At 58.8% G+C, this 25,239-nt stretch overlaps 1 protein-coding gene across 3 annotated transcripts; it reads left to right on the plus strand.

Moving 5' to 3' along the window:
• Positions 1-106: 106 nt before the first annotated feature.
• Positions 107-24,785, plus strand: TTC38 (tetratricopeptide repeat domain 38). Of its 3 annotated transcripts, none has more exons than XM_070453513.1 (14): positions 107-213; positions 1,198-1,275; positions 4,100-4,181; positions 5,592-5,763; positions 6,696-6,869; positions 8,317-8,392; positions 11,558-11,677; positions 14,370-14,429; positions 15,313-15,351; positions 17,237-17,318; positions 19,441-19,606; positions 20,690-20,849; positions 21,075-21,148; positions 23,476-24,785. In XM_070453513.1, exons 1-14 carry the CDS (start codon positions 181-183, stop codon positions 23,564-23,566), a joined length of 1,407 nt encoding a protein of 468 aa, XP_070309614.1. In that variant the 5' UTR covers positions 107-180; the 3' UTR covers positions 23,567-24,785. The 3 variants fall into 3 exon arrangements, with proteins under 3 accessions (XP_070309614.1, XP_070309613.1, XP_070309615.1); XM_070453512.1 differs by lacking the exon at positions 107-213 and adding an exon at positions 682-885; XM_070453514.1 differs by lacking the exons at positions 107-213; positions 1,198-1,275 and adding an exon at positions 2,700-3,024.
• Positions 24,786-25,239: the final 454 nt, after the last annotated feature.

A 25,239-nucleotide genomic window follows, 5' to 3' on the forward strand; every position in this document is an offset into this window, starting at 1 on the left:
GGGCTCACACCAATGCTGCCAGGCTGGGGAGGGTAACCCTCCGGGGTTACCGGAAGGTGTCGAAAGCAAGTAGTGGGCGGGGACCTCCCCGTCCCGCCCCCAGCCGCGCCCCGGAGGCTCCACATCCCGCCCGGACGCCGAAGGTCGCGGAGGCTGCAGGGCGGCCGCGAAACCCGCACCATGGCCGCCACCACGCCGCTTCGCGACTGTCAGGTACTCGGGGGCCGCCCTCGGCAGAGCGCCCGCGGCCCCGCATCCCCGGGGTGGCCCCGCGACATGTGAGCTGGTAGGACTAGAGCTTCCCGGGGTGCGGTGGTGACACGGCCCCCCCGACAGCCCCGCGGGCGTCCCGGGCGCACGGAAGGCACCAGAGGATACTCCAGTGCGCCCCACCACCGAGAGATCTGTGGCAGGAGGCCCGGCCCCTGGAGACCTCAGATCCTCTTAATCCTCAGGGTTGCGTAGCCCAGCAACCCCGCAGTCGCACGGAGAGGAGGCCGGGCATTGGAGGATGTCGTCTGGGTCTCGCTGGGACCCGAGGAGGAGGAGTGAACCTGCCCCCACTGGTACCTGGAGGGACCACCGGCTGGGCTCCGGGAGCAGGAAGAGTGGCCTGTGCCCCCGGCAGGATGCCGGGCCGCCACTACCGTGCGCAATTCTGAGGGCTGGAGGTGTTCCCTAATGCCTGATCACGTGACTGAAAATTGGGATGAGAGGAATCCCTTTGGTGGTTGGCACCCTGCCGGCCAGGGAGAAGGACCACCCACCTGGTTTTGGACTCCAACTCCAGCCCCTCCTTTGTCCTGGCATACCCTGCTGCAGCCTGATGAGCGCCTCACCTTTGCTGAGTGTGGGATCCCTGGGGGACACGTCCCAGTCACCCAGGTATCCTCCAGAGCCCCATTTCACAGAGGGGCCAGACAAAGGTCAGAGGGAGGGAGGAGCTTGCCTGAGGGCAGTTGGCTGCTCAGAAGTCCCTGGTGTTTACTTAGGGATAGCCCCACCCAGGATCCAACTCTCTTTGAACTGCACCATCTATGAAATCTGGGAGTCCGCACCTGACCCACAAGGATGGGGCTTTTCCAGGCCCTTACCTGCAGAGTACAGGCATCAGCTTCTTCCGGGTTTGGGGGTGGAGGCTTGCGCGTGCTCCTTGGGAAGGCTACAAGGAATAAGACTGCTTCTTGCTGTGCGCAGGCGTGGAAGGATGCCCGGCTGCCACTCTCAACACCAAGCAATGATGCCTGCAGGCTGTTTGACGCCACCCTGACCCAGGTGCGTTTACAGAGGGAAGCGGCAGTTCTGTCTGTAAAGATCCAAGAGGAGGTTTCTTAAATTGGTGAATGGTTTTTCTGTTCATGAGATAAATGTTTGGTGTGTCTGACGGCTGCATTTATTTGTGCCACGAGGACATGGTGCTTCCACATGGGCCCAGTGATCTCTAGCTTCCATCCGCATAGCTTGCTGAAGGTTACAGCCAAATTGCCAAGTGCCATGTGCTGTCCAAGTTGAGCTGGTCAGTGGTGACCGCATACAGGCACAGCACTGGAAGCATTCAAAGCTTTCCCACTTTATCCTGATTTTATAAACATTGTAGCCCGTTAACCCCACTTGTACCCAGAGTTATTGTACCCTGGTAAACTCGAGTGTAGAAAGACTTCCTGGGGACCTTCATGATGCCTTGAAGCATCCTTGCACAGGACCAATGGCTCAGGCTGCTCCCAAGTCCCACAGTCAGTGGCTCAGAAAGCCATGAATGCTTTTTAAGCTGCATGCAGACTTGAGCAATCCAGTGCAATAGAATCCATGTCCTCTGTATCCTCAGGATGGGGGAACAGTTCCGCCTGCCCCATGACATAGCTGGGAGGTCCTCCAGGCATCGGGCATTGGTCTGTGAGGGTGCTGGGGTTTTTGGTGTGGATCTCCTCCATTTAGGACATGAGCCGCCCCCCCCCCCCCTTTCTGGGTCTAATCTGTGGATATACTGCTCCACCTGTGGCTGTTCTAAGACCTTCCACCGTATCACCAGCCATTTCTAACTGCAGTGAAGGAGCCTATAGTCTTAGAACTAGGAGCGTCACAGAGGTAAGGTCCAAATACTTTGGTTGACAGGTAGGGGAGCTGAGGCCTGGAGCGTGGGGCTGACTCTTTCAGCGAGTTAAGAGGGGCAGGAGGCACCTGGGTCTACACACCTTGATGGAAAACTAGGGCGGGGCTCTTCCAAGAGCAGTAAGGCCACTACCTACTGACTCCATCCATGTAGCATAAAGACCAAGGAAGCTGCTAGCAACATGAGGGCCATCCAAGAGACGAGGGTGACATGCCGTCGGCTTGCCCAGGGCCTCCACCGTGTGCATCCGAGCTCTTTGCCTGTTTGTCCCCTTCCCCTTTTGGCTTTTGCAGAGCGTGATTTGTTACAGGAAACATTCCCCAGCGCAGCCCCACGCTCCAAACCCTGCCAGTGTGTGTGCTCTCCCATGAGTCCTTGTCTCTGTGCCCACTCCCTCAAGTCTCGTTAAAATGCCACGTGCTAATTCTGTATAGATGGAGGTTGGATATCTGACAGAGCACATTCTAAAATCTAATGCATTATTATGGTTTTAGGATTTTTTTTTTTAAGATTTCTTTTTTTGATGTGGATCTTTTCTAAAGTCTTTATTGAATTTATTACAGTATCGTTTCTGTTTTATGTTTTGGGCTTTGGGCCACCCGACACGTGGGATCCTAGCTCCCCCAGCCGGGATGGAACTGGAAATGCAGCCCCTGCATTGGAAGTGCACAGAATCTCAACCCCTGAACCGCCAGGAATGTCCGACAGAGTTTTAAAAACTAGGCATTAAGGGATTTTTCCTGCTGGTCTGGTGGCTGCAGCTTCATACTCCCACTGCTAGGCCGGGTTCCATCCCTGGTCAAGGCTCCTGCCTGCTGCCACTGAGCTCCAGTGCTGCAACTAAAAGTTCCCGCTGCCGTAAGAAAGATCGGGGATCTCCAGTGCCACAGCTAAGACCCAGTGCAGCCAAATCAGTAAGTAGGCATTAAAACAGACAGACTGGAAACAAACTGTCAAGAGCAATGATGAGATGAAATTAGGGTGAAAGTGAAAGTGGAAGTTGCTCAGTCGTGTCCAACTCTCTTTGAGACCCCGTGGACTATATGAGTCCATGGAATTCTCCAGGCCAGAATACTGGCATGAGTAGCCTTTCCCTTCTCCCGGGGATCTTCCCAACCCAGGGATCAAGCTCGGGTCTCCCAGATTGCAGGCGGATTCTTTACCAGCTGAGCCACACAAGGGAAGCCCAAGAATACTGGAGTGGGTAGCCTATCCCTTCTCCAGTGGATCTTCCTGACCCAGGAATCGAACCGGGGTCTCCTGCATCGCAGGTGGACACTTTACCAATTGAGCCACCAAGGAAATTAGGACAAGTTTGATCTTCCAGCTTGTGCGCCACTTCCTCTTTTCTCTTTTAATATATTTTAAAATTTATTTTTGGCTGCACTGGGTCTACACTGCTGCTCAGACTTTTCTCTAGTTGCAGCTAGCGGGGACTTCTCATTGCAGTGGCTCCTTTTGTTGCAGAGCGTGGCCTCTAGAGCATAGAGCACAGGCTCGATGGTGGCACACGGGCTTAGTTGCTCCACGGTCTGTGGACTGTGGACCAGGGATCGAACCCGTGTCCCCTGCACCAGCAGGAGGATTCTTTACCCCTGAGCCACCTGGGAAGCCCTTCCTAACTTTCTATAATGAATGTTTACTATGGTTCTTTTTTTAAAAGAATAAATGGAAGTACCCAAATGTCTAGTGCCCTCTTGAGGCTGACGAGGCTGACACTATGGGCAGGTCGCCTGTCAGGAAGGACTTTCCTTTAGATGTTATCTTTTTTGGACGCAGAGGCCTCACTAGCCCTTGAAAATGTGCTTTGAGTTATATGTATTAAGTCTCTTCATCTGAGATGCACCCCAGTTATATTTTCTTTGAGCTGAGGTCCAGAAAATACTCAGTGTTCTAGAAAGAAAAAAAAAAAAGGTTTAGATACACACCTTCATTTACATGAACTAAAAGCTCCCTGGGGACAGCTTTGTTTCCCCTTTTAAATTTCAGTACGTAAAATGGACCAACGACCAGAGCCTTGGTGGCATTGAGAGCTGCCTGTCAAAGCTCAAAGCGGCAGATCCGACCTTCGGTGAGTGATGCTTCCCCTGGGTTGAGGGCCGTGTTTCATGAGTCCAGCCCCTTACTGGTACTCTGAGTAAAGACCTCAGCTGAGCCGCAGAGGGCAGGCCTGTGGTAGTGACCAGGTTGGGAGGAAGGGAAGATCACAGTCACCACTGTGCTTAGAATAACAGCTACTCCCATAAAGATGCCAGTTTCTATAGAAGGTATCTTCCAAATATTTTCCTTAATTGTACATCAATTATGCAAAGAAGACTCTGATCCCATTTCTCAGATGAGGAAACTGAGGTTCAGACAGAGTAAGAAATACACCCAAAGCTACCCAACTGGTAGCTGGGGATCTGGGATCAGACACGGCTGTCTCAATCCAACGCCTGGACCCCTGGAAACACAAGAAGTGGCCACTGCAGCCTTTCTGCACACTAGTGAGGCCTTCTCCTAGTGAGGCCCTCCCCAGAGAGGCTGGGGCAGGGGAGACCGACCTGGGGACAGGGGCTGCGGTCACAGGCAAGCCATGTGCGTGGCAGGCATGGGGGTCTGGCCAGTGCATTCCAGAAGCCCAGCAGGGTAGCCCCAGCTTGGGTAAGGCTCTGGGCTGGGGGGAAGGGCTGAGAGGGGAGGGCAGCAGGGACTCCCCCCTCCACCGCCGCCCCCCGCCACGGCCAGGTCCCACTGAGGGCAAGGGGCACAGAACAGGGGATGAAGGAAGCTGTCAGGGGAGCTAGCCTCTGGGCACGGGCTCAGGCTCTCTGAGCAGACCCTGGCCTGCAGGTCAGATGCGGGGGCCACATGTGGTCCTAGCACTGAGGTTGGGTCCTAGGTCTCAGACCCGGACTAGGGACCGGAGCTTGAAACACCAGTGGACATCCTTCCTCTGTCAGGACAGGGGCTGGCACTCCCAGGTGGGACCCGGGGGCTAGACTGCTGAGAGGGCCGCAGGCAGCCCCCCCGGCCTGACCTTTCCCAGCCACCACGTTTTCAGCACGGGAAGGCCACCAAGACGACCATGGCTTCTGTGCTCTGGGGGCCGGCCCCCCGACAGCATCTCTGAGGGGCCCTGTTCTGCTGGCAGTGATGGTGGCAGCTGATGAGGGAAGCAGAGGGGCTTCCGAAGTGCCCTGAGGCAGCCCCTAACCAGCTCATCCAGTGAGCGGGGCACAGGCGCCCCACACACTGCTGCTCCCCAGAATGTCCTGGCTGAAAAAGTGCTCGGGGGGGGGGGGGCGGTGCAGGATGTGTTAGGATTTCTGCACCTCCACGCGCATGGTGAGGATCTGAGCTCTGCACTGTTGGTGGAGACACAGCCCAAGGCCTCCTGACTTGCCCTTCCTAGGACGTGGGGTGTTTATTTCACCTGCAGGGCCTGCCTGGGCTGGGCAGGACCGTCTGAATCACCAGCTCTTTTCCTACTTTTCGCCAGCCATGGGCCACGCCATTGCTAATGGCCTCGTGCTGATTGGCACCGGAAGCTCCGTGAGGCTGGACAAAGAGCTGGATGTGGCCGTGAAGACGATGGTGGAGATTTCCAAAACCCAGCCCCTGACCCATCGGGAGCAGCTGCATGTGTCTGCAGTAGAGACCTTTGCCAAGGGGTGAGGGGCCTCCCTGGGCCAGGGGCTGGCCTCCAGGACCACGCTCGCTGGCCAATGCCACGGGCTGCCCCAGCACTGTGCAGAAGGGGCTGAGGGGTGATGCCCACCCTGCCTCCCATGCCTGAGGACACGGTTGGTTCAGATTCCTAGTCTGACATTCGAAGCAGCTTATTTGGTTTCATTGAATAAGTTGGTTATTATTTTCCTTACAAAAATAATTGCCACAGTCCACGGGGTCACAAAGAGTCAGACACAACTTAGCGACTGGATGACAACATCAAAAATAATAGGATCACAGTAAAGAAATAGATAAAAGAGAGAGGAAGATCCTTGCCCTTAGACTCCTGGTCCTAACACACCAGGTGAGCCTCTGCCCATTGCCCCCTGCCCCTCTGGCTCCCACTCTGTCCCCCTGTGTGTCCTGTGGCCCCAGGACACCCCGTGTGTCTGCTCGTGCAGGGGAGATGCCCGCAGACCTTGGTGACCGAGTTCTGAAGCCGTGACAGAGCTCTGTCCCGCTCTCCCTGGTGTCGTTGCTGTTGTCCAGTCGCTAAGTTGTGTCTGACTCTCCGTGACCCCACGGACTGCAGCACACCAGGCTTCCCTGTCCTTCACTGTCTTCCTGGGGAGTCAGTGTGAATGTCAGCGCAGGGTTGGAATTCCACCTCTCAGGCTTCCCACAGCTGGTGTGTGGTCTCAGGTGAATTGGCAACTTGTGAAACCAGTTTTTTGGTTTTTTTTTTTGCTTGAATTAGAAAGTAAAACACCCCACTGGCTTTTGCATTTTCTGAGCCACAACCTGACACAGAAATGTGCCTGTGTATTTTAACCAGTTCAGTGCAAGCCGTGACACTGGCAGGAAGGGAAGCCCCTTCCACTCGCCGTGTGTGAACTGGGTTCAGGGTTGCTGAGACACCTCTCTTGGCTTCCAGGAACTTCCCGAAAGCCTGCGAGCTGTGGGAGCAGATTCTCCGGGACCACCCAACAGACATGTTGGCCCTGAAGTTTTCCCACGATGCCTACTTTTACCTGGGCTACCAGGAGCAGATGCGAGATTCCGTGGCTCGAGTTTATCCCTTCTGGACGCCCGACATCCCCCTGAGCAGGTCGGTGCCAGCTGGGAGTCACATCGTTCCTGTCTCAGCCTCTCCTCTGCCCTGAAGAATGGCAGAGGCCCTGACCTGAAACTCGTGAGGCTGCTGTTGCTCTTTCCTGTTTCTCTGAAGTGAAAAGGTGGGAGTTCCCTGGTGGTCCAGGGTCAGGTCTCTGTGCCTGGGTTTAACCCCTGGTCAGGGAACTAAGGTTCTGCAAGCCACAGGTCTTGGCCAGAAAAAAAAAAAAAAGTGAAAAGGCTTCACATCTTCACTTGACCTTTATCCCATCCTGGGAATGAGGTAATGCCATTATGTATCAGTCAGCACAAGGCAGGTTTTGCTGCACTAACAAACATCCTCTAGATCTTTTTCTCCACTCCTTATTACAAGAAAGGCGAGCTTCTCCCTCATAATACGTGTCCATCACAGGCGGGCGGAGGCTCTGGGCCCATGCCATTGTCTCCCTCTGGGATCCCAGCTGGTGAAGCCACGCCTTTCTGGACACGCCAGCTGCTAAGAGGAAAGAGAGCTCTCCTGGGGGACTCGCAGTGGCGTTAGTGCTCAGAGTGAAGTGCTCTGAGTCGCCGGCCCGATCCAGTCACCCCCCCCCCGCCCCCCGCCGCAGGAAGCCAGGAAGCGCAGCACTACCATGGGCTGGAAGGAGAGGGAGGCGTGGAATAACTGTGAGCAGGCCCAGGGACTGCCCCCCGGGGTCACCTCCACTGCATCTTAATCATAGGATTGTTGTGAAGGGCAAGTGGATTAATAGATTGAAGAGCTGTGTTGTCAGGGTTCTCCAGGAAACAGAAACCAATAGGATGTGTATTTATTATGTGGTCACTAAGTTTTGTGTCCAACCCCATGGACTTAGCCCGCCAGGCTCCTCTGTCCATGGAATTCTCCAGGAAAGAATACTAGAGTGGGTGGCCATTTCCTCCTCCAAGAGATCTTCCCGACCCAGGGATCCAACCCGAGTCTCCTACATTGGCAGGCAGATTCTTTACCACTGGGCCACAAGGGAAACCCAGGATATGTATCTCTATATCTATGTTATTTACACACACACAGGGAGAGAGATGGGGCAGAGGAGGGAGGGAGGTGCATTTATTTTACGGAATTGGCTCCAGTGACTGTGGGGACTGGCAAGTCTGAAATCATTCCAGTCTCTGCCTTCGTCTCCACGTGACTGTCTGTCGTCTGTGTGTGTGTGTGTGTCTCTGTGTGTTCTGCCTCCCTCTCCTTTCACGTATAAGGACACCAGTCGTTGGGTTTAGGGCCCACCCTCATCCAGGATGACCTCATCTTAACTTGATCATGAGCCGCAAAGATTCGAATTCCACGTAGGGCGTGTGTCCAGACATACCGTCTGGCGGGGGACACAACCCTGCTCCGGCCATGTGGCGGGTGGAATAGTTCCAATCCATTTTTAAAAAATAATCATCTCAGTTTCTGTTTCCAGCTACGTGAAAGGCATCTATTCTTTCGGACTAATGGAAACCAATCTCTATGATCGGGCGGAAAAGCTCGCCAAAGAGGTAGGTGGGTCCTTCCCAGCTGCAGGAGCCCTGGGGGAGAGTGTCAGGGGGCGCAGAGCAGGCCAGGCTCGGCCCCCCACTCTGCACCCCGTTTCCTGCTGGGAGGGCTGTGTTAACAGAGGGCAGCTCCCTCCGTCACCTGTGCCCCTGGGTCTGCAGAGCTACCTTGCACAGGTGGGGGAAGGCCCGTGTCTCCAGGGCCCCACGTGTGTGTTCTGGACCCAAACTGTGTAGGTGGGAAATGGGTGTCAGCGTTGCTTCTCCCACCTGGAACCGCAGGTTTCTAAGCGACGCCAACAGCACCAAGCCTCCAGGAGAGGACCCTTACGTGCTGAGTGAGGCTTGTCGCCAAAAACTATCGCCACTGAACTATCAAGTTAACAAGGAAAGAAAGGGAATTTTACTCAAGCCAAACTGAGGATTGTAAACCAGGAAGCAGACAGTCCTGAGCACTGTTCTCCCAGTTAGAACTTGAAGGTACAGTCGCCTACTTTTGTGAGACAAAGGACTGAACATCAAAATGACATCCTGATATTTTCCATGAAGGTCACCAAGGACACACAGTCTGGATACACACGAACAAAGTGAGCAGCAAGTCACCATGCCCCACTGCAGGGCTGGGAAGGGCAGTGTTCTCTGAAGAACTTAGACTGCTGGCATCCGAGGAGAGGAAAGACTCCGTCTCCAGGGCGGAGCAGGCGCTCCCTTCTTTGAGGAGCTCTGGTTAACGTGTGATGCAGGTGTGCGCTGCAGTCAGGGAGCCAGGGAGGAGGCCGGAGCAGGCACAGAGAGGATCTCACGCTTCATTTTTCTGGTCCTCCCTTAAAATATAAATTTTATCTCATCAGGCTGCTTCCGGCGGGCCCTGACCTGCATTGGGGCCTGCTGGCCAGGCCTTGTCTTGAGTACCGCCTCCGCCGGAGGCAGCCGCAGCCACGGGCACAGAGCCGGGTGGGATGCTAAGTGCTTCCCGCGGGCCTGGCCCCTCCCTCTGTGCTGGGGCACATTGGCTGGCCGCTACCCTGGACGCACCCTGGACACCTTGACTTGCAGGCCCCAGGGCCTCAGCTTCTCTGACTCAGAGGCCCCTCCTCCAGCGCCTCCCCTCCCAGGAGCAGAGACTGAGGCCCAGGGAGGGACCACCATGTACCCGGGAGTGACAACCGCTCCTGGGCCTGGCTCAGGGTTGGCCCTCACTTGGACGTGCCCAGTCCATCTGCTGGATGCAATGCCATGAGGCACTGAGCCCCTTCATCAGTCAGAGGAGAGCAGCCGGGCTCCGGGAGGCCACGGCCAAGGCCGCCCAGCCCACAGAAGGCAGTGCCAGGCTCCCCCAGGCTGCCTGAGCACAGTCCATGCTGCCTGGACAGACCTGCTCCCCAGCTCCCAGCAGGGCTCGTCCCCCAGACGTTGCCCTGGAGGGCTCCCAGCACCCTCCGCCTCCCCAGGGGGCATTGCTGCCCTCCTGGGGCCGCAGGGCACTTGGGTCTCTGCAGAGCTCTGGGTTCACAGAAGTAGAGGTGGGACTTGACAGGAGGTGACAGGGTCTGTGATGCAGTCCTGAGTCAGGGCTTTGAGGGGGGACACAAGGGACTTCACTGTAATCTTGGCTCCATGCTGGGGGACCAGGCATCACCCCCCGGGGGGCCAGATGCAGGAAGGTCCTCTGGACACCTTGGCATTGGGCCCTCCTGCTGGGCGCCATCTGTGTGGGCACCTGTGGGTGGCAGGATGGTTCAGGAAGTCAGAGGGGGACTGAGACGAGAGTCACAACCGCCAGGAGCAGGAAGGGGTGATGTGGGGGGACCCCTTCTCTCCCTTCACACTTGGTCTCCTGCAGGCGCCCACACTCTGACCCCAGCACCAGTCCACTACAGACAGTTACTGGGCAAGGCCAGGCTTCTGGGAAACTGAGAGTAGGATGCACAGGCTCCTCTGGGATCAGGAGAGGCTTCATGATGGTGACACCCGGGCCTCATCTGCAGGCTGAACCCCCAGGGCAGAAAGAGCAAAGGGCAGCCGTTGGGAAGGGGAGTGGCAGGCCTGGGCTGGCTGATAGATGGAGCGCTGATAGACCGAGGCTTAGGGCAGAGACGGGCGGGGCGGGTGCTGGGAGCAAAGTTTGGGAACAGCAGGGCCAGGTCACCCTGGCCAGGTGGACTCTGCCCCAGGAAACTGGGGGGGGGGGGGGGGAGTGGGGAAGCAGGTCAGCAGGGGAGGGTGGCCACGATCCCCACAGGGGGTGAGAGCAGCACCTGCCGTGAGCCCCGGCCCCGTGCTGCACCCTTCGTGGGCTTGTTCACAGGGCCCGGACCCCCGGCCTGCTTGGCTGCACCCCCGGGGTCTCCTGCAGCGTCCTGGTCCTGTGGGGCTCCGCCCCAGGCCCCCGGCGTCCCTGCAGGCGGGCCCCTTCTCTGTCCTCACGCGGACCGGCCGGGCCTTGCGGTGGGGCTGCACACCGCCCGCTGCGGCGCAGACCGCCTGGCCGGGGCCGGGCCAGGGGCAGGGGTGAAGGCACGGGGGAACCGAGGGAGCAGGGCTGGGGGGGCCCCGGCTCGTGTGGGTGGTCCCCAGGGTCACGGTGAAGCTCGGCTTCCTGCCCTGTGCCGGTCTCGGTAGGTGCTCAGCACCCTCACGTCCCCCTGCCATGTCGTCACTGGCCAGTCCACCAGCCCTGTGGGTGGCTGTCGTCATTACTCGCGGGAGCATCAGAACAGGCCTGGAGAGTCACACGTGTGTGTGTGCTAGTCGGGAGGGGCAGCTGAGACCCCCAGAGTCCGTACACACTCTCCCACTGGCCTCCATGGCAGCCCTGAGAGGAAGGCGGGGACGCTGGGTGGCACGTTGCACATGACTCAGCTGTGGACCTGAGGCTGGGGGCAAAGGGGCCGAATAAGCCCCTGCTTTGGAAAGACCCCACTGCCGCCCCACTGCGCGGCTCTGGGCAAGTCATCAGCCTCCCTGAGCCTTAGTCTCCATCCGTGAAGTGGGCAGTGACACCCTCATTGGCAGCATCCAGTCTCTGATTCACGGGCGGGTCTCTGGGGTCATTGCTTTGAGGCAGAGCCCAGGCACCTGGTGCCCCTGCAGCTGGGACGCCTTGTCACCAGGCGGACTGACTCACACATCATCTTGATTTGTCCTCCCCTCCCCCCGCCCACGTAGGCTTTGTCCATTAACCCGACGGATGCGTGGTCGGTGCACACCATTGCGCATATTCACGAGATGAAAGCGGAGGTCCGGGAAGGCCTGGAGTTCATGCAGCACTCGGAAGCCCACTGGAAGGTATGGTGCTCGTCCATCCACCCGCCTGGAAAATTCCATCTGTCCTCCTAAGTTAAGCTGAGGATTAACAGATAGGGTTACCAGGTGCAGCTTAGTCCTGGGAAAACTTATGTTCCGCTTGGAAGCATTTCTATCAAACCACTGGGTCCCCCGGGAGCCACACGGCTCCCCAACACCTGCCAGCGTTTTGCAGGTAATTCTAGAATTGGTCGTGGCCTGAGGCATTTGGCTGTAGAAGGAATGGATGAGAAAAATTACTGGCTGAACAAGAAGCCAGGCTTCCCAGGTGGCTCAGCAGTAAAGACTCCTACAATGCAGGAGACTCAGGTTCAACCCCTGGGTCAGGAGGATCCCCACCTGGAGAAGGAAATGGCAACCCACTGCTGTATTCTTGCCTAGAGAACCCCATGGACAGAGGAGCCCGGCGGGCTACAGTCCACGGGGTGGTAAAGTGTCGAACACAACCGAGCGACTAAACAATGGCAACAAACAAGAGCCTGGCACTGGTGAGAACCTCGAAGGCTCTGAGCTGCCGCCTCCGCCACTGGCTAGAGGGCTGGACACGGGCCCCAGCACCACAGAGTGTCCGCAGGGAGCAGCTAGTGCAGCCAGGGGCCGATGGGGTGGATGAGGGCCCGGCGATCATCTGCAGGGCTGGCATGCGGGGGTCAGGTCCCTGGTGGGGCAGTGGCACCCATGCCTTCCAGACCCCTCAAGCCCTGCCAGGCGGCCCTTTCCTGGGGCCTCACTGTGCCCGCCTGCACCCAGCTGCGGTGGCCCTGTCTCCTCACATGTGCCTGTTGTCCTCGGGTTTGTCCCTGGCACCCACCCGGGCTGCCTGTCCAGGGGTGGTCTGCTGCCCTGCCCTTCTCTGGGCCACAGTGGGCACCCAGCAGCCCGTGGTCAGCGGCTGAGCAAACGAAGGCGAGACCAGGACCCAGGCAGGGAGCAGGGGCTGGCACGATGACCTCGGTGTGGCCCAGGAAGGCCAGTGAGGAGTCATTGACAAGGCAGCATCCTGGCCTCTCCAGGAGGGCTATTAGGTAGAGCAGGCGAGCAGGTGCAAGGTAAACTTGGAGAACTGTGACGGCATTAGGTTCAGACTCACGTCTTTGTAAGGGTCCCTAGACCCTGGGCCTGAAGTCAGCCCTGGGTGGGGAGTCGGGGGTGCAGTGTGGGTCGGGCCCCTGTCCTCAGGCACCCCCGGCAGGTACTGACCCTGCATGGAGGGAGCACCTGGGCGGCCGAGCCCTTCAAGGCGGAGGCCGAGGAGGCTTGGCCAGGGCTGGGTCATTTGTATTCATTCCATTTACTTCCTGCCCCAGACTCTGGATTTCCTGGGCCTGGGTGCTTGAGGCCTGCCCTCTCCCTCAGGGCAAGAGCCCGATCCCTCTGAGCCTCAGTTTCCTCATCTGAAAAACCTGCTGTTGCCACCGCCATGAGGCCCCTGGCCCCAGAGGAGCGCCCTTGGACGTTGGTCTGACTGTAACACGAGGCAGCCAGTGATGGCTGGGCTCATCTCCTGGCAGGCGCTGGGCCCCGACGCCTTGCACGGCCCCTGCGGAGGCTCCTGGCGGCCTCCATCCCGGCGGCCCGGCCCAGCCCAGGGACAGACGGCGGGGCCTGCGGCTCCCCTTCCCGTCCTCCGGCTCCTGCCCCCGGCCCTTGGCTGCTGGCGCCAGGCTCAGTTCTTCAGGCTCCAGTCAGTGTCCTGGGCTTTAGCTCATCCCGGGGACCCCACTGAGGGTCCTGCACAGGCTGCTCTGTCTACAAAAGGCCCGTCAAGTGGAGCCAGCAGCTCCCAGCATGACCATAGCATGGCTGGGGCACTCTTGCGGGTATGGAAACCTGGAGGAAGCATCCTACCCAATTGGGCTTGAGTGGGGAGCAGTCAGAGAAGGCTTCCTGGTGGAGGCAGCCTATGAGATGAATGTCGAAGGGTGAGTAGGGGTTTGTAGACAACGGACAGGGAGGTGTAGGATCACTGTGAACAGAAGCGCGCAGTGGTCTGTGAGGGAGGGGAGCTGGGAGGGTTGAATCCTCAGACATAGGTGTAGACGTGGGTCATGGAGGAGGCGGCGTCAGCTGCCTCCCAGGACGTGGGAGGTGGTGTCCAAGCAGAGAAGGGAGTGTCTGCCGCAGCCACGTAGGCTGGCATTCGTGGCGGGGCCCAAAGCAGAGCGGCTGCAGCCGTCCGGGTGTCACCCCTGCCCCTTTATCCCGTGGGCTGTGCCAGGACCCGCGCAGGTTCGGCCCCAGGCGCAGCGGCCGTCGGGTTTTATGGGGACGTCCTGTGCTGTTGGGCGCAGTCGGCCCCTGCAGCTGTTTGGATGGGCTTCCTCGTTTTCTCCACACCACACCTAAGGAAGGCGAGCTTGGGGTGCCAAGCGGCCCCCTCTGGGTGGCTCTGGTTCTCCTGCCTCCTCATTCTGGGGCTAAGATGCCAGCCTGCCGTAGCCTCAGCGCCCTAGGTAAATTCAGGCCCACCGCGTGCCGAGGCTCAGGGCCAAAGGAATGGACAGGCGTGGACTTGCTGGCCAGGGCAGCTGAGGCAGGGGCTGGGAAGTGTTTCCCGCACCCAAAGCTGTGGGGTTCTGCGTTGACACAGATAGCAGCTGCTTACCCTCCCGTACCCACCCCAACCGCCCATCCGGGCTGTCAGATTCTTCTCATGTTCTTGTTCTTTCCCCAGGCCTCTGACATGCTTGCTTGCCATAATTATTGGCACTGGGCCTTATATTTGATCGAAAAGGTAAGATGACCAGCCGCCTTAACCTACAAAGATGTAGAGTCTTACATCTTTGTAAGGTCTTACCCTCCAAGGAAAGAAATGTTTTTCTGCCTTTTGCTGTACTTTATATCCTGTGGAGCAGTGCTGTGTGTTTGTGCATTGCAGCGGTGTTCTGATGCAGTAGGGCACTCATGTTTTCAAACAGCTTCTCAGGTTTGAACTCCTTTAGGTATTTCCCACTGTCCTGGACTCAGAAATCCTGTACACACGTGTGCCATTTGTGGAGACAATGTAGACCCAGTATCTCTGCCCCTGGAGTGAACTGCCAGGCCTGCACCCCACGGTTGTGCCTGAATGAGCCACGGGACCCTCACAGTGTTTCACCCCAGTGGGGGCACGGGTGTGGGGTCATGCTTGACCCCAGCGATCCCACCACTGGGTCCCATTCATAAGGGCTCTTCTTGCAGTTTGTCTTAGAGAAAATCTAGAAGTTCCCTAAAGGTCGAAAGAGAAATGCTTGGAAGGTAAGGGCCCTGTAAGGATATGCAGAATGCAATAACACAGCATCTTCAAGAAAGCAGTGAACCCAGCTGAATGGGCCATGAGGAAAAGACAGAGAGGAAGAAACAGTCCTGGAGGAAATAGATGAAAGAGCTCACAGCTGCTTGACAAGTGCTTCATGGAAAAAGCAATGCTTTTGAGGAAAAGGCTCCCCTAGCAGCAGCTGCTGCTGTGTCCACTACCTGGGGAAAGAAGGGCTGGGGGCAGGGGTTCCTCTCTGCCCATCCCAAGACCCACCAAGCTGTAGGCAGGCAGGTTGGGGCCTTTGTTGAGGCGTTTTCAGTTCATGTCTCAGCATCTCATTTCGCCTCCCTGTGTTAATCCCGGAACTTCGTTTTTCCAGGGCGAATACGAGGCTGCGCTGACCATTTATGATGACCACGTAAGTCCACACTTGCACTCGATTCAGTTTATTGCGTCGATTTCCCTTCAGTCTCGACTAGCTTCCTGAGCGGGTCCGTGTTGCCCCAGACAGACCCACAGCTCTTGTGTAAGACCTCAGGCGTTGGTTCTCTCCAAGGGCAGTGTTGAAACCCAGAACAGGGTTTGACTCTGCTCGCCTGTGGGTGTTGGGAGATTGCTTTCCCAGGTGACTCGGTGGTAAAGAATCCATCTGCCAATGCAGGAGATGCAAGAGATGTGGGTTCGATCCCTGGGTCGGGAAGATCCCCTGGAGGAGGAAATGGCAACCCACTCCAGTATTCTTGCCTAGAAAATTTCATGGACAGAGGAGCCTGGCGGGCTGACAGTCCAGTGGGTTGCAAAGAGTCAAACATGACTGAATTCGCGTGTGCATACACATATACACACACATACACACACACACACCCCCCTCTGTGGGCATTGGAAGAGTGCACATATCAGATGGTCATCTCTGAGATCTCAGGCTTCCTTCTAGTCATTTAGATTGCTTTTATTTGGTGAGAACATTGTTCCGCCTGAAATGTTTTTGGCTGTGCTGCGTGGCTTCTGGGATCTCAGTTCTCTGACCAGGACTGAACGCGGGCCGTGGCAGTGCAAGCGCTGAATCCTAACCGCTAGACCATTAGGGAACTGCCGGGAATTTTTTTTTTTTCTTTATTGTAGTAAAATATACACTGGGGCTTCCCAGGTGGTGCTAGTGATAAAGAATCTGCCTGCCAGTGCAGGACACTCAGGTTCAATCTTTGGGTCGGGAAGATTCCCTGGAGAAGGAAATGGCAACCCACTCCAGCATTCTTGCCTGGAGAATCCCATGGAAGGGGAGCCTGGTGGGTTGCAAAGAGTCGGACACAGTTGAGCTTAGATAAAGCATACCTACTGTATTTTACCACTGTAACCAGTTTAAGTGTGTGGTTACCATGGCAACCAGTTTGTGTGTATGGTTACCATGGCAACCAGTTTAAATGTGCAGTTGCCATGGTAACCAGTTTACATGTACAGCTCTGTGGCGTTCAGTACATTCATATTGCAATGCAGCCTTCACCACCATCCATTCCTGCAACTTTTTCATCTTCCCAAACAGAATCCCCACCTACTAAACCCTAACTATTACCCCCTCTCCAGGCCCTATGTACATGTTTGAAAGTGAAAGTATTTGTCACTCAGTCATGTCTGAGTCTTTGAGGCATGTCTGTAGGCCACCAGGCTTCTCTGTCCATGGAATTCTCCAGGCAAGAATACTGGAGTGGGTTGCCATTCTCTTCTCCAGGGGTTCTTCCTGACCCAGGGATTGAATCCAAGTCTCCTGCATTAGGAGGCAGATTCTTAACTTTTGAGTCAAAGATGTGTGTTTAAAAGAAAAGAAAAACAAAAAGCCTAACTCACAGCTTCTGGGCACCCCACTGTGGGCTTAAGAACAGAGCCCGGGCGCACAAACATGCTGGCGATCTGAGGATCTGAACCCCGGAGAAGGACACTCAGCAGGGCTTCTTGCAAGAGGAAACCCTATATAAGTTTCATCCTATGAAGGGTGACAAGAGCTTGTGCCGTGGGGTGCAGACCTGCTGAAGGTGGAGTCATTATCGGGCCAGGAGGGGACACGAGGTGACCAGTGGGCCAGGGCTCGACGCACACTCCCCCAGGTGCCAGTGCACTGGGCTCTTTCCCAAGTCTGTCCAGTGCCCCTTGGGCACCCAGAGCGGCCCAGGCCCTGAGAGCCGAACGGCCCTGAGGGGTAGGGTGGCGGGGACACTGGCGGTGGCTTCCGTGGGCTGAGGGCCTGGCCCCGACAGGCGGACTCGGGCGGTCCCTGCAGCCCCTCACCCCCGCCCGCCCTTGTCTTCCAGATCCTGCCCAGCCTGCAGGCCAGCGGGGCGATGCTGGACATGGTGGACAGCTGCTCCATGCTGTATCGGCTGCAGATGGAAGGTAGCCCCGTCTGGTTCCTGGTCCCTCCGCTCCTGTGCGACGAGGGGCGGGGACATGGTCGGGGCCCAGGCCGGTGGGTACGCCTGAACGAGTTTCTCCAGGGTCTGCTCTCAGCCCCAGGACAGCGTGGCCCAGGGTACCGGCTCTGCGGCTGCCTTCCAGCCGGTCCCAGGCCAGGGGCCCAGGCCCCCGTGGCCCTTTCTCCTGGTTCCCACTGCCCCTCGGAGCACAGGCCTCTGGCTCTGAACCTGGTGGGCCCCTGCCGCTCCCACAGCCTACCTGCTCAGCCTGCAGGGGACAGGCGGTACCTGGCTACCCGTCTCTGGGTGCCACCTCAGTTTCTCAATGCCTGGGGATTTCAGAGGGAAGAGTTTCACAACAGTGTCACCCAATGCTTGGACGTGGCCTGAATGGGGTTAGTTGTACCCCTGGGGGCCACGGAGGGCTTCCGACCGACTGCTTGGGGTACCTGATGGCTCTCCCCTTCCTCCCACATTCAGCAGGTTCCTCTGCCCACTCTAGGGCCCAGGTCAGCGGGACAGAGTGGGGATGAGGCTGTTTCTAGAGGGTTCTGGGAAGGCTTCCTAGAGGAGGTGAGATGGAAGCCACAAAAGGGAGCATAGGGTTTTGCCGAGGGGCGACGGGAAAGGGCATCATAGCAGGGAGCGGCCTATCCAGTGCCCCAAGGACGGCAGCCGGTGGCCTGTTCCAGGGACGAGCGAGAGGCATGGCCTACGGCTCACATGGAGCGGAGAAGGCTAAGGGGCGGGGACGGAGGGTGATGAGTGCTGCTTCTGTCTGGGTCTTGGAGGGCCCGTGGGGCCAGGCTGATCAGGTTCCGCCCAGCAGGTGGGCTGAGCCAGGGGCGGCCAGGCTGGAGGCCAGGGCATCGTCGAGGAGCCATCCAAGTGACTGGGCTGGGACCCCAGAACCCGGCCGGTGGGGGCCTGTGTCTGTTCAGCCAAAACCCTCCAGTACTGGGTGGGGAGGGGAGGGCCGGGGGAAGTTGAGTCCTGTTGACCCTGAGATCTCGTTGATCCTTCACCTGTGGAGGCCCAGCCCGGGCCTCAAGCCTGGGCCCCCCGAATGCCCGTGAGGAGGGGCTCAGAAGGGCTGGGCCCTGGCCTGGAGGCTGGGAGGCCCCATCGGGGTGCCGCGGGGCCAGGGAAGGGAGAGGAAGGCCACTCACTTCCTCACCGCAGAATGGAGCCTCCAGGCTGCTTCCACCTGACAGGCAGAGACACGGAGGTCTGGGCAACCACGGGGTCGCGGGAGGACCGCGAGGAGCAGGAGGGGGAGTCGGGTAACTTGCAGGATCCATGAGGGACGGGAGGGGAGATGGTGTGGGAGAGCAGAGCAGAAGGAGGGACAGGCTCGAGCTGGAAATCCAGACCCAAAGGGGTGCTCAGTCGCTCAGTCATGCCCGATTCTTTGCGACAACTCTTTGTAGCCCCATGGACTGTAGCCCGCCAGGCTCCTCTGTCCATGGGATTCTCCAGGCAAGAACACTGGAGTGGGTTGCCATGCCCTCCTCCAGGGGATCTTCCGCACTCAGGGACTGAACCCAGGTCTCCCACACTGCGAGCAGATTCTTTACCATCTGAGCTACCAGGGAAGGCCCAAAGGAAGACCTAAAGGATGCCCTTTATGAGTTCCGCAGGTTCTGACTGGCCCCTGCCGTGTCGGGGCCTTCCCAGTGAGAACCCCAAGAGGAACTTCTGCAGTGGTTTTGTTCAGTGGCTCAGTCCTGTCTGACTCTCTGCGACCCCATGGACTGTAACCCCCCAGCCTCCTCTGTCCATGGGATTCTCCAGGCAAGAGCACTGGAGTGGGTTGCCATTTCCTTCTCCATTACAGTGGTTTGGGGTTTGTCAAAGGGGCCAGAGACTTCACTGAACACCCTTCCATAGCTTTTATTATTTTGATTTGCTTTCTACCTTACCCACCTGCTGCTTTTATGATTCAACAAAGTTAACGTAAGCCAGGCCCAAAGGCCTAAGCCCGAGGCCAGAGGCTGCCTGCCAGCTTCACGGGGCCTCCTCACCTGGAGCCACCTGTGGCTGCCAGAGCTCGTGCACACCGCGCTCATGCCAGGCCCGCGGGTGTCCCCCCGTGTCCCCAGGGGTCTCCGTGGGCGAGCGGTGGCAGGACGTCCTATCTGTGACCCGGAAGCACAGCCGAGACCACGTCCTGCTCTTCAACGACGCACACTTCCTGATGGCGTCGCTGGGCGCGGGGGACACCCAGACCACGCAGGAGCTGCTGACCACCCTGCGGGATGCCAGCGAGTACGTGGAGGGCCGGGGCGGGGGAGAAGGCGGGGGTGGCGCGGGCAGACCGCCTCTGCCTGCTGGGAGGCTGGGGGTGGAGGCCCCAAGAGAGCACAGCCACACGGATGCCCATGGAGGGCTCCTCCCAGGGTGCCCTTAGACAGACATGCATCCTCCGAAGGTGTGTGCCCCAGGTGTTCAGTCTCCCCCGGGTGTGCGTCCCCGCGGGGCGTGCCCTTCGAGGGTACAATTGCTTCTCCCCACCCGGGACACAGAGCAGTCTCTGTCCCGTAGGCCTCACGGTCAAGGTCAGTGTCGCACCAGGGGAGGTGGGGAGGCCCTGGAGCCAGAAGGACTGTCCCTTACAGGGTCTCAGCTCTCTACTCTCAGCCTGTTTCCTCAGCTGGTGGGACAGGCTGGTAGGAGAATGGGGGCAGTGACGTGGCGACATCCCTTGCACCATTCCTGGCGCCATGGGAGTTGGTCCCAATCACAGCAGGGCCACAGAGTCTGGGGAGGCACCGTACAGGCCACCGGGGACGTGGCCAGCCCTGGTCTCCCGACTGGAGAGCTACAGCTGAGAGACCGGGAGCCCTGGCGGTTTGTCCCTGCTGCCCAGGGGAGGGTGACACCCACGGCCACCTGCCGTGTCCCTCCTCCTGGGGCTTTGGCCATAGCTTCAGGCCCCTAGCCCTCATGACCCCGATCGGCCACCTCCTGAGGGCCCTGGGAAGATGAGGCCCGCCCCAGCTGTGCATTCAGTCCAGGGGTGGTACCAGCTCCAGTACCAGCCTTGACCTGCTTTCCCTGCTAGGTCGGCTCTGCTACTCCCATTTTACACGAGCAACTGAGCTCATTTTAGATGAGCAAACTGAGGCCAGGCGTCGGGGCACTGGCCTGAGGCCACAGCGCCATTGAACTGAGTTGAGAACACTGTCCTCTCCTGTCCCTGGTGGCCTGCCCTTCCATCAGCCCACCTGATCAAAGCCCTTACGCTGGGCTGAGGAGGAGGCCACCCTCTTAGGGACCTGAGTCGGGTGGGAGACCAATGCGCCATCACGGGGGCAGCACAGGGCTGAGGGCACCCTCTCGGGCCGGCAGGTCCCCGGGGGAGAACTGTCAGCACCTCCTGGCCCGCGACGTGGGGCTGCCCCTGTGCCAGGCCCTGGTGGAGGCCCAGGACGGGAGCCCTGACCGCGTGGTGGAGCTGCTCCTGCCCATCCGCTACCGGCTGGTCCAGATCGGAGGCAGCAACGCCCAGGTGAGCCCCAGCCTCGCATGTGTCACGCGAGGGTCCTGGGGCCAGGAGCCCCTGGACCCCGCAGCCCCCGTCTCCGTGCAGCGCGGGGGCCGTGGGGTTGGAGGGTCCTTGCGGTTCACACCCCTGTGAGCTTGTCCCTGAGGACTGGCCGGCCTGCAGTGGGGAAGGGAGTCCCCACCCCTCGTCCCACGTCACGGGGTCTCACGTGCCCAATGCATCTTTCAGAGAGACGTCTTCAACCAGTTACTGATTCACGCGGCCTTGAACTGCTCATCTGGCCGCCACAAGCACGTGGCCCGGTGAGTTCCTCATTCTGCTCCAGAGCCCAGCCCCTCTCACTCGGGGGTCCCCCTGGACGTCCAGGGGCCCAGAGGCTCCCACCTGCCTTGGACCAAGGTGGTGCCCGTCTCTAAGCCTGCAGAGATACGAGGCCCCAAGGGTGCCTGGTTCTCCCCCCTGAGCATCTTCAACTCGACCAAAGGGACCGTGGGCCCTGCCTTCAGCGCCCCGCGCCCCGCCCCCCCAGCGCACTCCTTGTCCTGGCCACGCTGAGCTCCTTACTCCTGCAGGCCCCTGGGCCTTCACACGTGCTGCCCTCTGCCCGGGACGTCCTTCCTTCTCCTGCACCCACCCACTGAGCCTTCAGGCCTGGCTCACACTGTCCTGCCACACATTGTCCTGCCAGACTGTGCCAGGTGCCAGGTGGAGAGGTGGGCGGGTAGGCCCCAGCCGAGGCTGCGAGGAGCCTCCGTCTCCTGCAGGGAGTAAGCGATTCATCCCACAAATGCGTGTGAAAATGCTGTGGGCATGGGCACGCTGTCCAGGATGCCGTGATGGAGACGCTGAGTGGACAGGGGGTCAGGGCGGGGGAGTGCCTGTGGAGGTGACATTCAGAGGGACTCCTGAGACCAAGCGGGTTTAACCGGCTCAGAGGTAATCTGCTCAGGAGGAGGGGTGCAGCTGGAGGATTGGGGGTGTTGGGGTGGGGGCACCCCAGGAAGAAAGCTCTGGGAAGACAGCCACTGCCGCAGGCTCCGTGCTTCCACCCCGGCTCCTCTCAGCCCCACTGGCCCTGGTGCCCCGGGGGTGAGATGAGACCCCTTCCTCGCCCAAGTCTCCTGGCCAGCTGGAGCGCCAAGGGGAAAGGGGAGCCGGGGTGCCGGGTGGGCAGACGGGGTGTCCTGAGGCCCCGTGAAGCTGCTGCTGCAAGTCCAGACTGCACAGGGGGCCCCGGAGGCCCTTGCTGGACTCTGGAGGTTAGAGGCCCGGTGGATGGGGCAGAGTCCGTGTAGCCCATGGCAGGCAAGGCCCAGTTTCCCCAGTGGCGGGTCCAAACCGAGCAGCGGGCGTTGGCAGCGCTGATGACACAGGCGCGGACGCTGTGTCCCACGAGTGTGGACAGACACACAGGACCTGGTTATACGCTGCAGCGCCCTGGACGCATGGCCCTCTCTGTCAGCCCCCCACGGCCACATGCAAAGCCACACACATTCTCTAGTGCTGGAGCTGCTTGGGGAGCTCCAGGCTTGGTGGCAGCTGGGCAGGGAGGGTGGGGCCCTGTGGACAGAGAGGCGGGCGAGGCCTTGAGCAGGGGAGCCAGGGTCAGCTGGGGGCACGATGCGGTCCACGCTGGGTGTGCTGGGGAGCCCGCTGCTGGCGGGGTCCCAGGCGCACCCCCTCCAGGTGCCCTCCTGGCATCCTCACGCTGCTCAGCCCCCCTCCCCTCCAAAGCAGAAAGCCTCGGCCCCTGACATGGTGTCCCCACCCCCAGTGCCAGGCCCAGCCCCTTAACCCCACCCTCCATGCAAAGGATCACTATGGCCAGTTGTTTGGGGGGGGGGGGTCTTTGTCTTAAATTACCCTCCCTTGTTGAAAGCTGGAATTTTCCCCTCACCATCCTTTTGGCCGCTTGATTTCCCAGAACATTCTCAGGCTTGCTGTTATTGTTCAGTTCCTTAGTCGTGTCCGACTCTTTGTGACCCCATGGATTACAGCACGCCAGGCCTCCCTGTCCATCACCCACCCCCGGAGCCTGCTCAAACTCATGTCCATCGAGTCGGTAATGCCATCCAACCCTCTCATCCTCTGTCGTCCCCGTCTCCTCCTGCCCCAGTCTTTCCAGCATCAGGGTCATTTCCAGCATTCTCAGGCATGGTCCTCCCCCTGTCTCCAGTCACGCCCCACCCTCTGGTCCAGGCACTCCTTATGGTGAGGGGTCAGGCCCCTAGTCCTGGGGCAGGTGAGGCCACAGGGCGGTGCCCACCCTGAAACGCTCTGCACTTGGGCATCACCGGAACACTGCCAGGGTGCTCTCCAATCACCGATGGCCTGGGCCAGCATGAAAACACGGGGTGGGAGCCCAGGCTTTCTCAGCCTCACAGCGCTGCCCACCTGCTGCCTGGTCCCTGCCCCTGCCAAGGCCCCGTCTCCTGCCTCTGGACCTTGGTCCCACCTGTCCCCTGGGCTGTGATGCCAGCCCCTCCTTCCACCACTGGGTGAGGGGGCATCTTGCTTTCTGCCAGCTCAGCCCTGGCCCATGCTGCTTGTGTCCTGCCTTGGGGTAGAGAGCCATCCGTCCCCCAGCTTCTAGAAGGTTCCAGCACCGACCCTGTCTCTGTTTCCCCAGGAGCCTTCTGATGGAGCGAGATGCCTTAAAGCCCAACTCCCCCCTGACTGCCAGGCTCATCCGCAAGGCGGCCGCCGTCCACCTCCTGTAGTGAGCCAGCCTGGCTGCCCGCCCCACAGGGCCTCCGTGGCCCTCAGACTGGCTGCTGCATTGGCTTCGTGGGGTTACAGGTGGCCAGGCCTGTAAAGGAGAAGGCCCTGTAACCATCAGCGTTACAGGAAGAAGGGGCAGAAATCAATTTTCAGCATGGTTCCAAATCTTCTAATCCTTGCTCAAGGCCATGGTGCGGTTTCAAGCAGAGCCGAGGTGGGGGCTGCTGTTCCACTTGCCTCAAAAACTGTTTTCCCAGGGGACCCTGCCTTACACCTCCCAGTTGTTCAAGGGTTGGAAGGCAGGGGTGGGGTGGTGGTGGGCTCAGCTCGGGGAGGGGAGTCTCCCACCCAGCCCTAGAGGCACCCCTCTCCCCACTCTAGGCTGCCCCTGGGATAAACCCCATCATTCTGCCTTCCTCTCCATATTCTGGAAAGGTTCTGTTGTCCCACCTTTTGGGTGAGGGTACCCATGGTGGGGAGTGACTTGCCCAGGGTCCTAACTAGTGGGGGCCCTGTGCCTCCTGGGAGAGAGGGGCCCCCACCTCAGTGCCTGGGCCCTCAGCCCTTCTGCTGTCTCTGCAAAGACGCCTGCAAGCTTCCCTTGGGGCTTTAGTGGCGCTGATTTGGGTTGATTTTCTCTTAATTCTAAACTGCACATTGTCAACCATGATTTTTAAAGTTTTTGCTTCACACGGGAGTATAGTTGGTTTATAATGTTGTGTTAGTTTCAGCAGCGTGGTTCAGTTACACATACGCACGTCTGCTATTTTTTACGTTCTTTTCCCGGTTAGGTTGTTAGACTGTGGAATAGAGCTCCCTGTGCTCTGCAGTAGGTCCTTGCTGATTATTTTTGTCAACCATGATTTTAACCATACGTATGCACACTCGTTGGTCTGCTGTGCCTTCTGAGGATTGAGGATTGAGCGCAGAGGCAGAAACCAAAGCCTTGTGACGTGGCTTTAACATGATCCGAGCCAGTTTTACAATTGCTGCCTCTGTCTCCCTCCCCGAGGAGAACCTGGCCCTGACGTCCAATTCGGTGGTGCTGTGAGAGGCAGTCTCAGCCCACTGGTGTTTCTTAGGTTCCTTCAGTGCAAACTGAAATTAGGGTAGGGACTCACGGGGGCAGGGAGGGGGGCAGGTCTTCCGGGAGGCAGCAGACACCTCTAAATTGACTAGACACATTTCCTGGGATTAAAATAAACTAGTTAATTGGTTCCTCTGCCTGACTGTTACTGGGTGGGCACCTCTGAGCCTCCTCCATGTGCCAGGCCTGGGCTGGGTCCTGGGAAGGCAGGCTTCTCCTTGAACGTGGGGGTGGAGCAGGGCAGTGAGTCAAGAGCAGAGTCATTACAACGGGATTTCAAGAGAGATGCTGTCTGACCCCAGGAGCTAGCGACACGTCCCGAGGGGAGCCTGCCCACCCGTTCTGACCTGTCCCTCCCTGCCAGTTCCCCTGCTCACACCCCGTGTACCCTCCCGTCTCCTGGTTCCAAGCAAGCTACAGCCTGGCCAGGGGAGGAGGAACCCTGGCCCCCTCCTCCAGGAAGGCTTCCGGCCTCCCACTGCAGCCCGGGGCCCCACAGTCCTTGCTGTTGCACCTTTCTCCCCACCTCTGCCCTCCCCAGGTCAGGGACAACATCTGTGTCCCAGCATCACCCAGCATGGAACC

This window comes from Odocoileus virginianus, chromosome 23 (assembly GCF_023699985.2).
Source record: "Odocoileus virginianus isolate 20LAN1187 ecotype Illinois chromosome 23, Ovbor_1.2, whole genome shotgun sequence".
Lineage (NCBI taxonomy): Eukaryota > Metazoa > Chordata > Mammalia > Artiodactyla > Cervidae > Odocoileus > Odocoileus virginianus.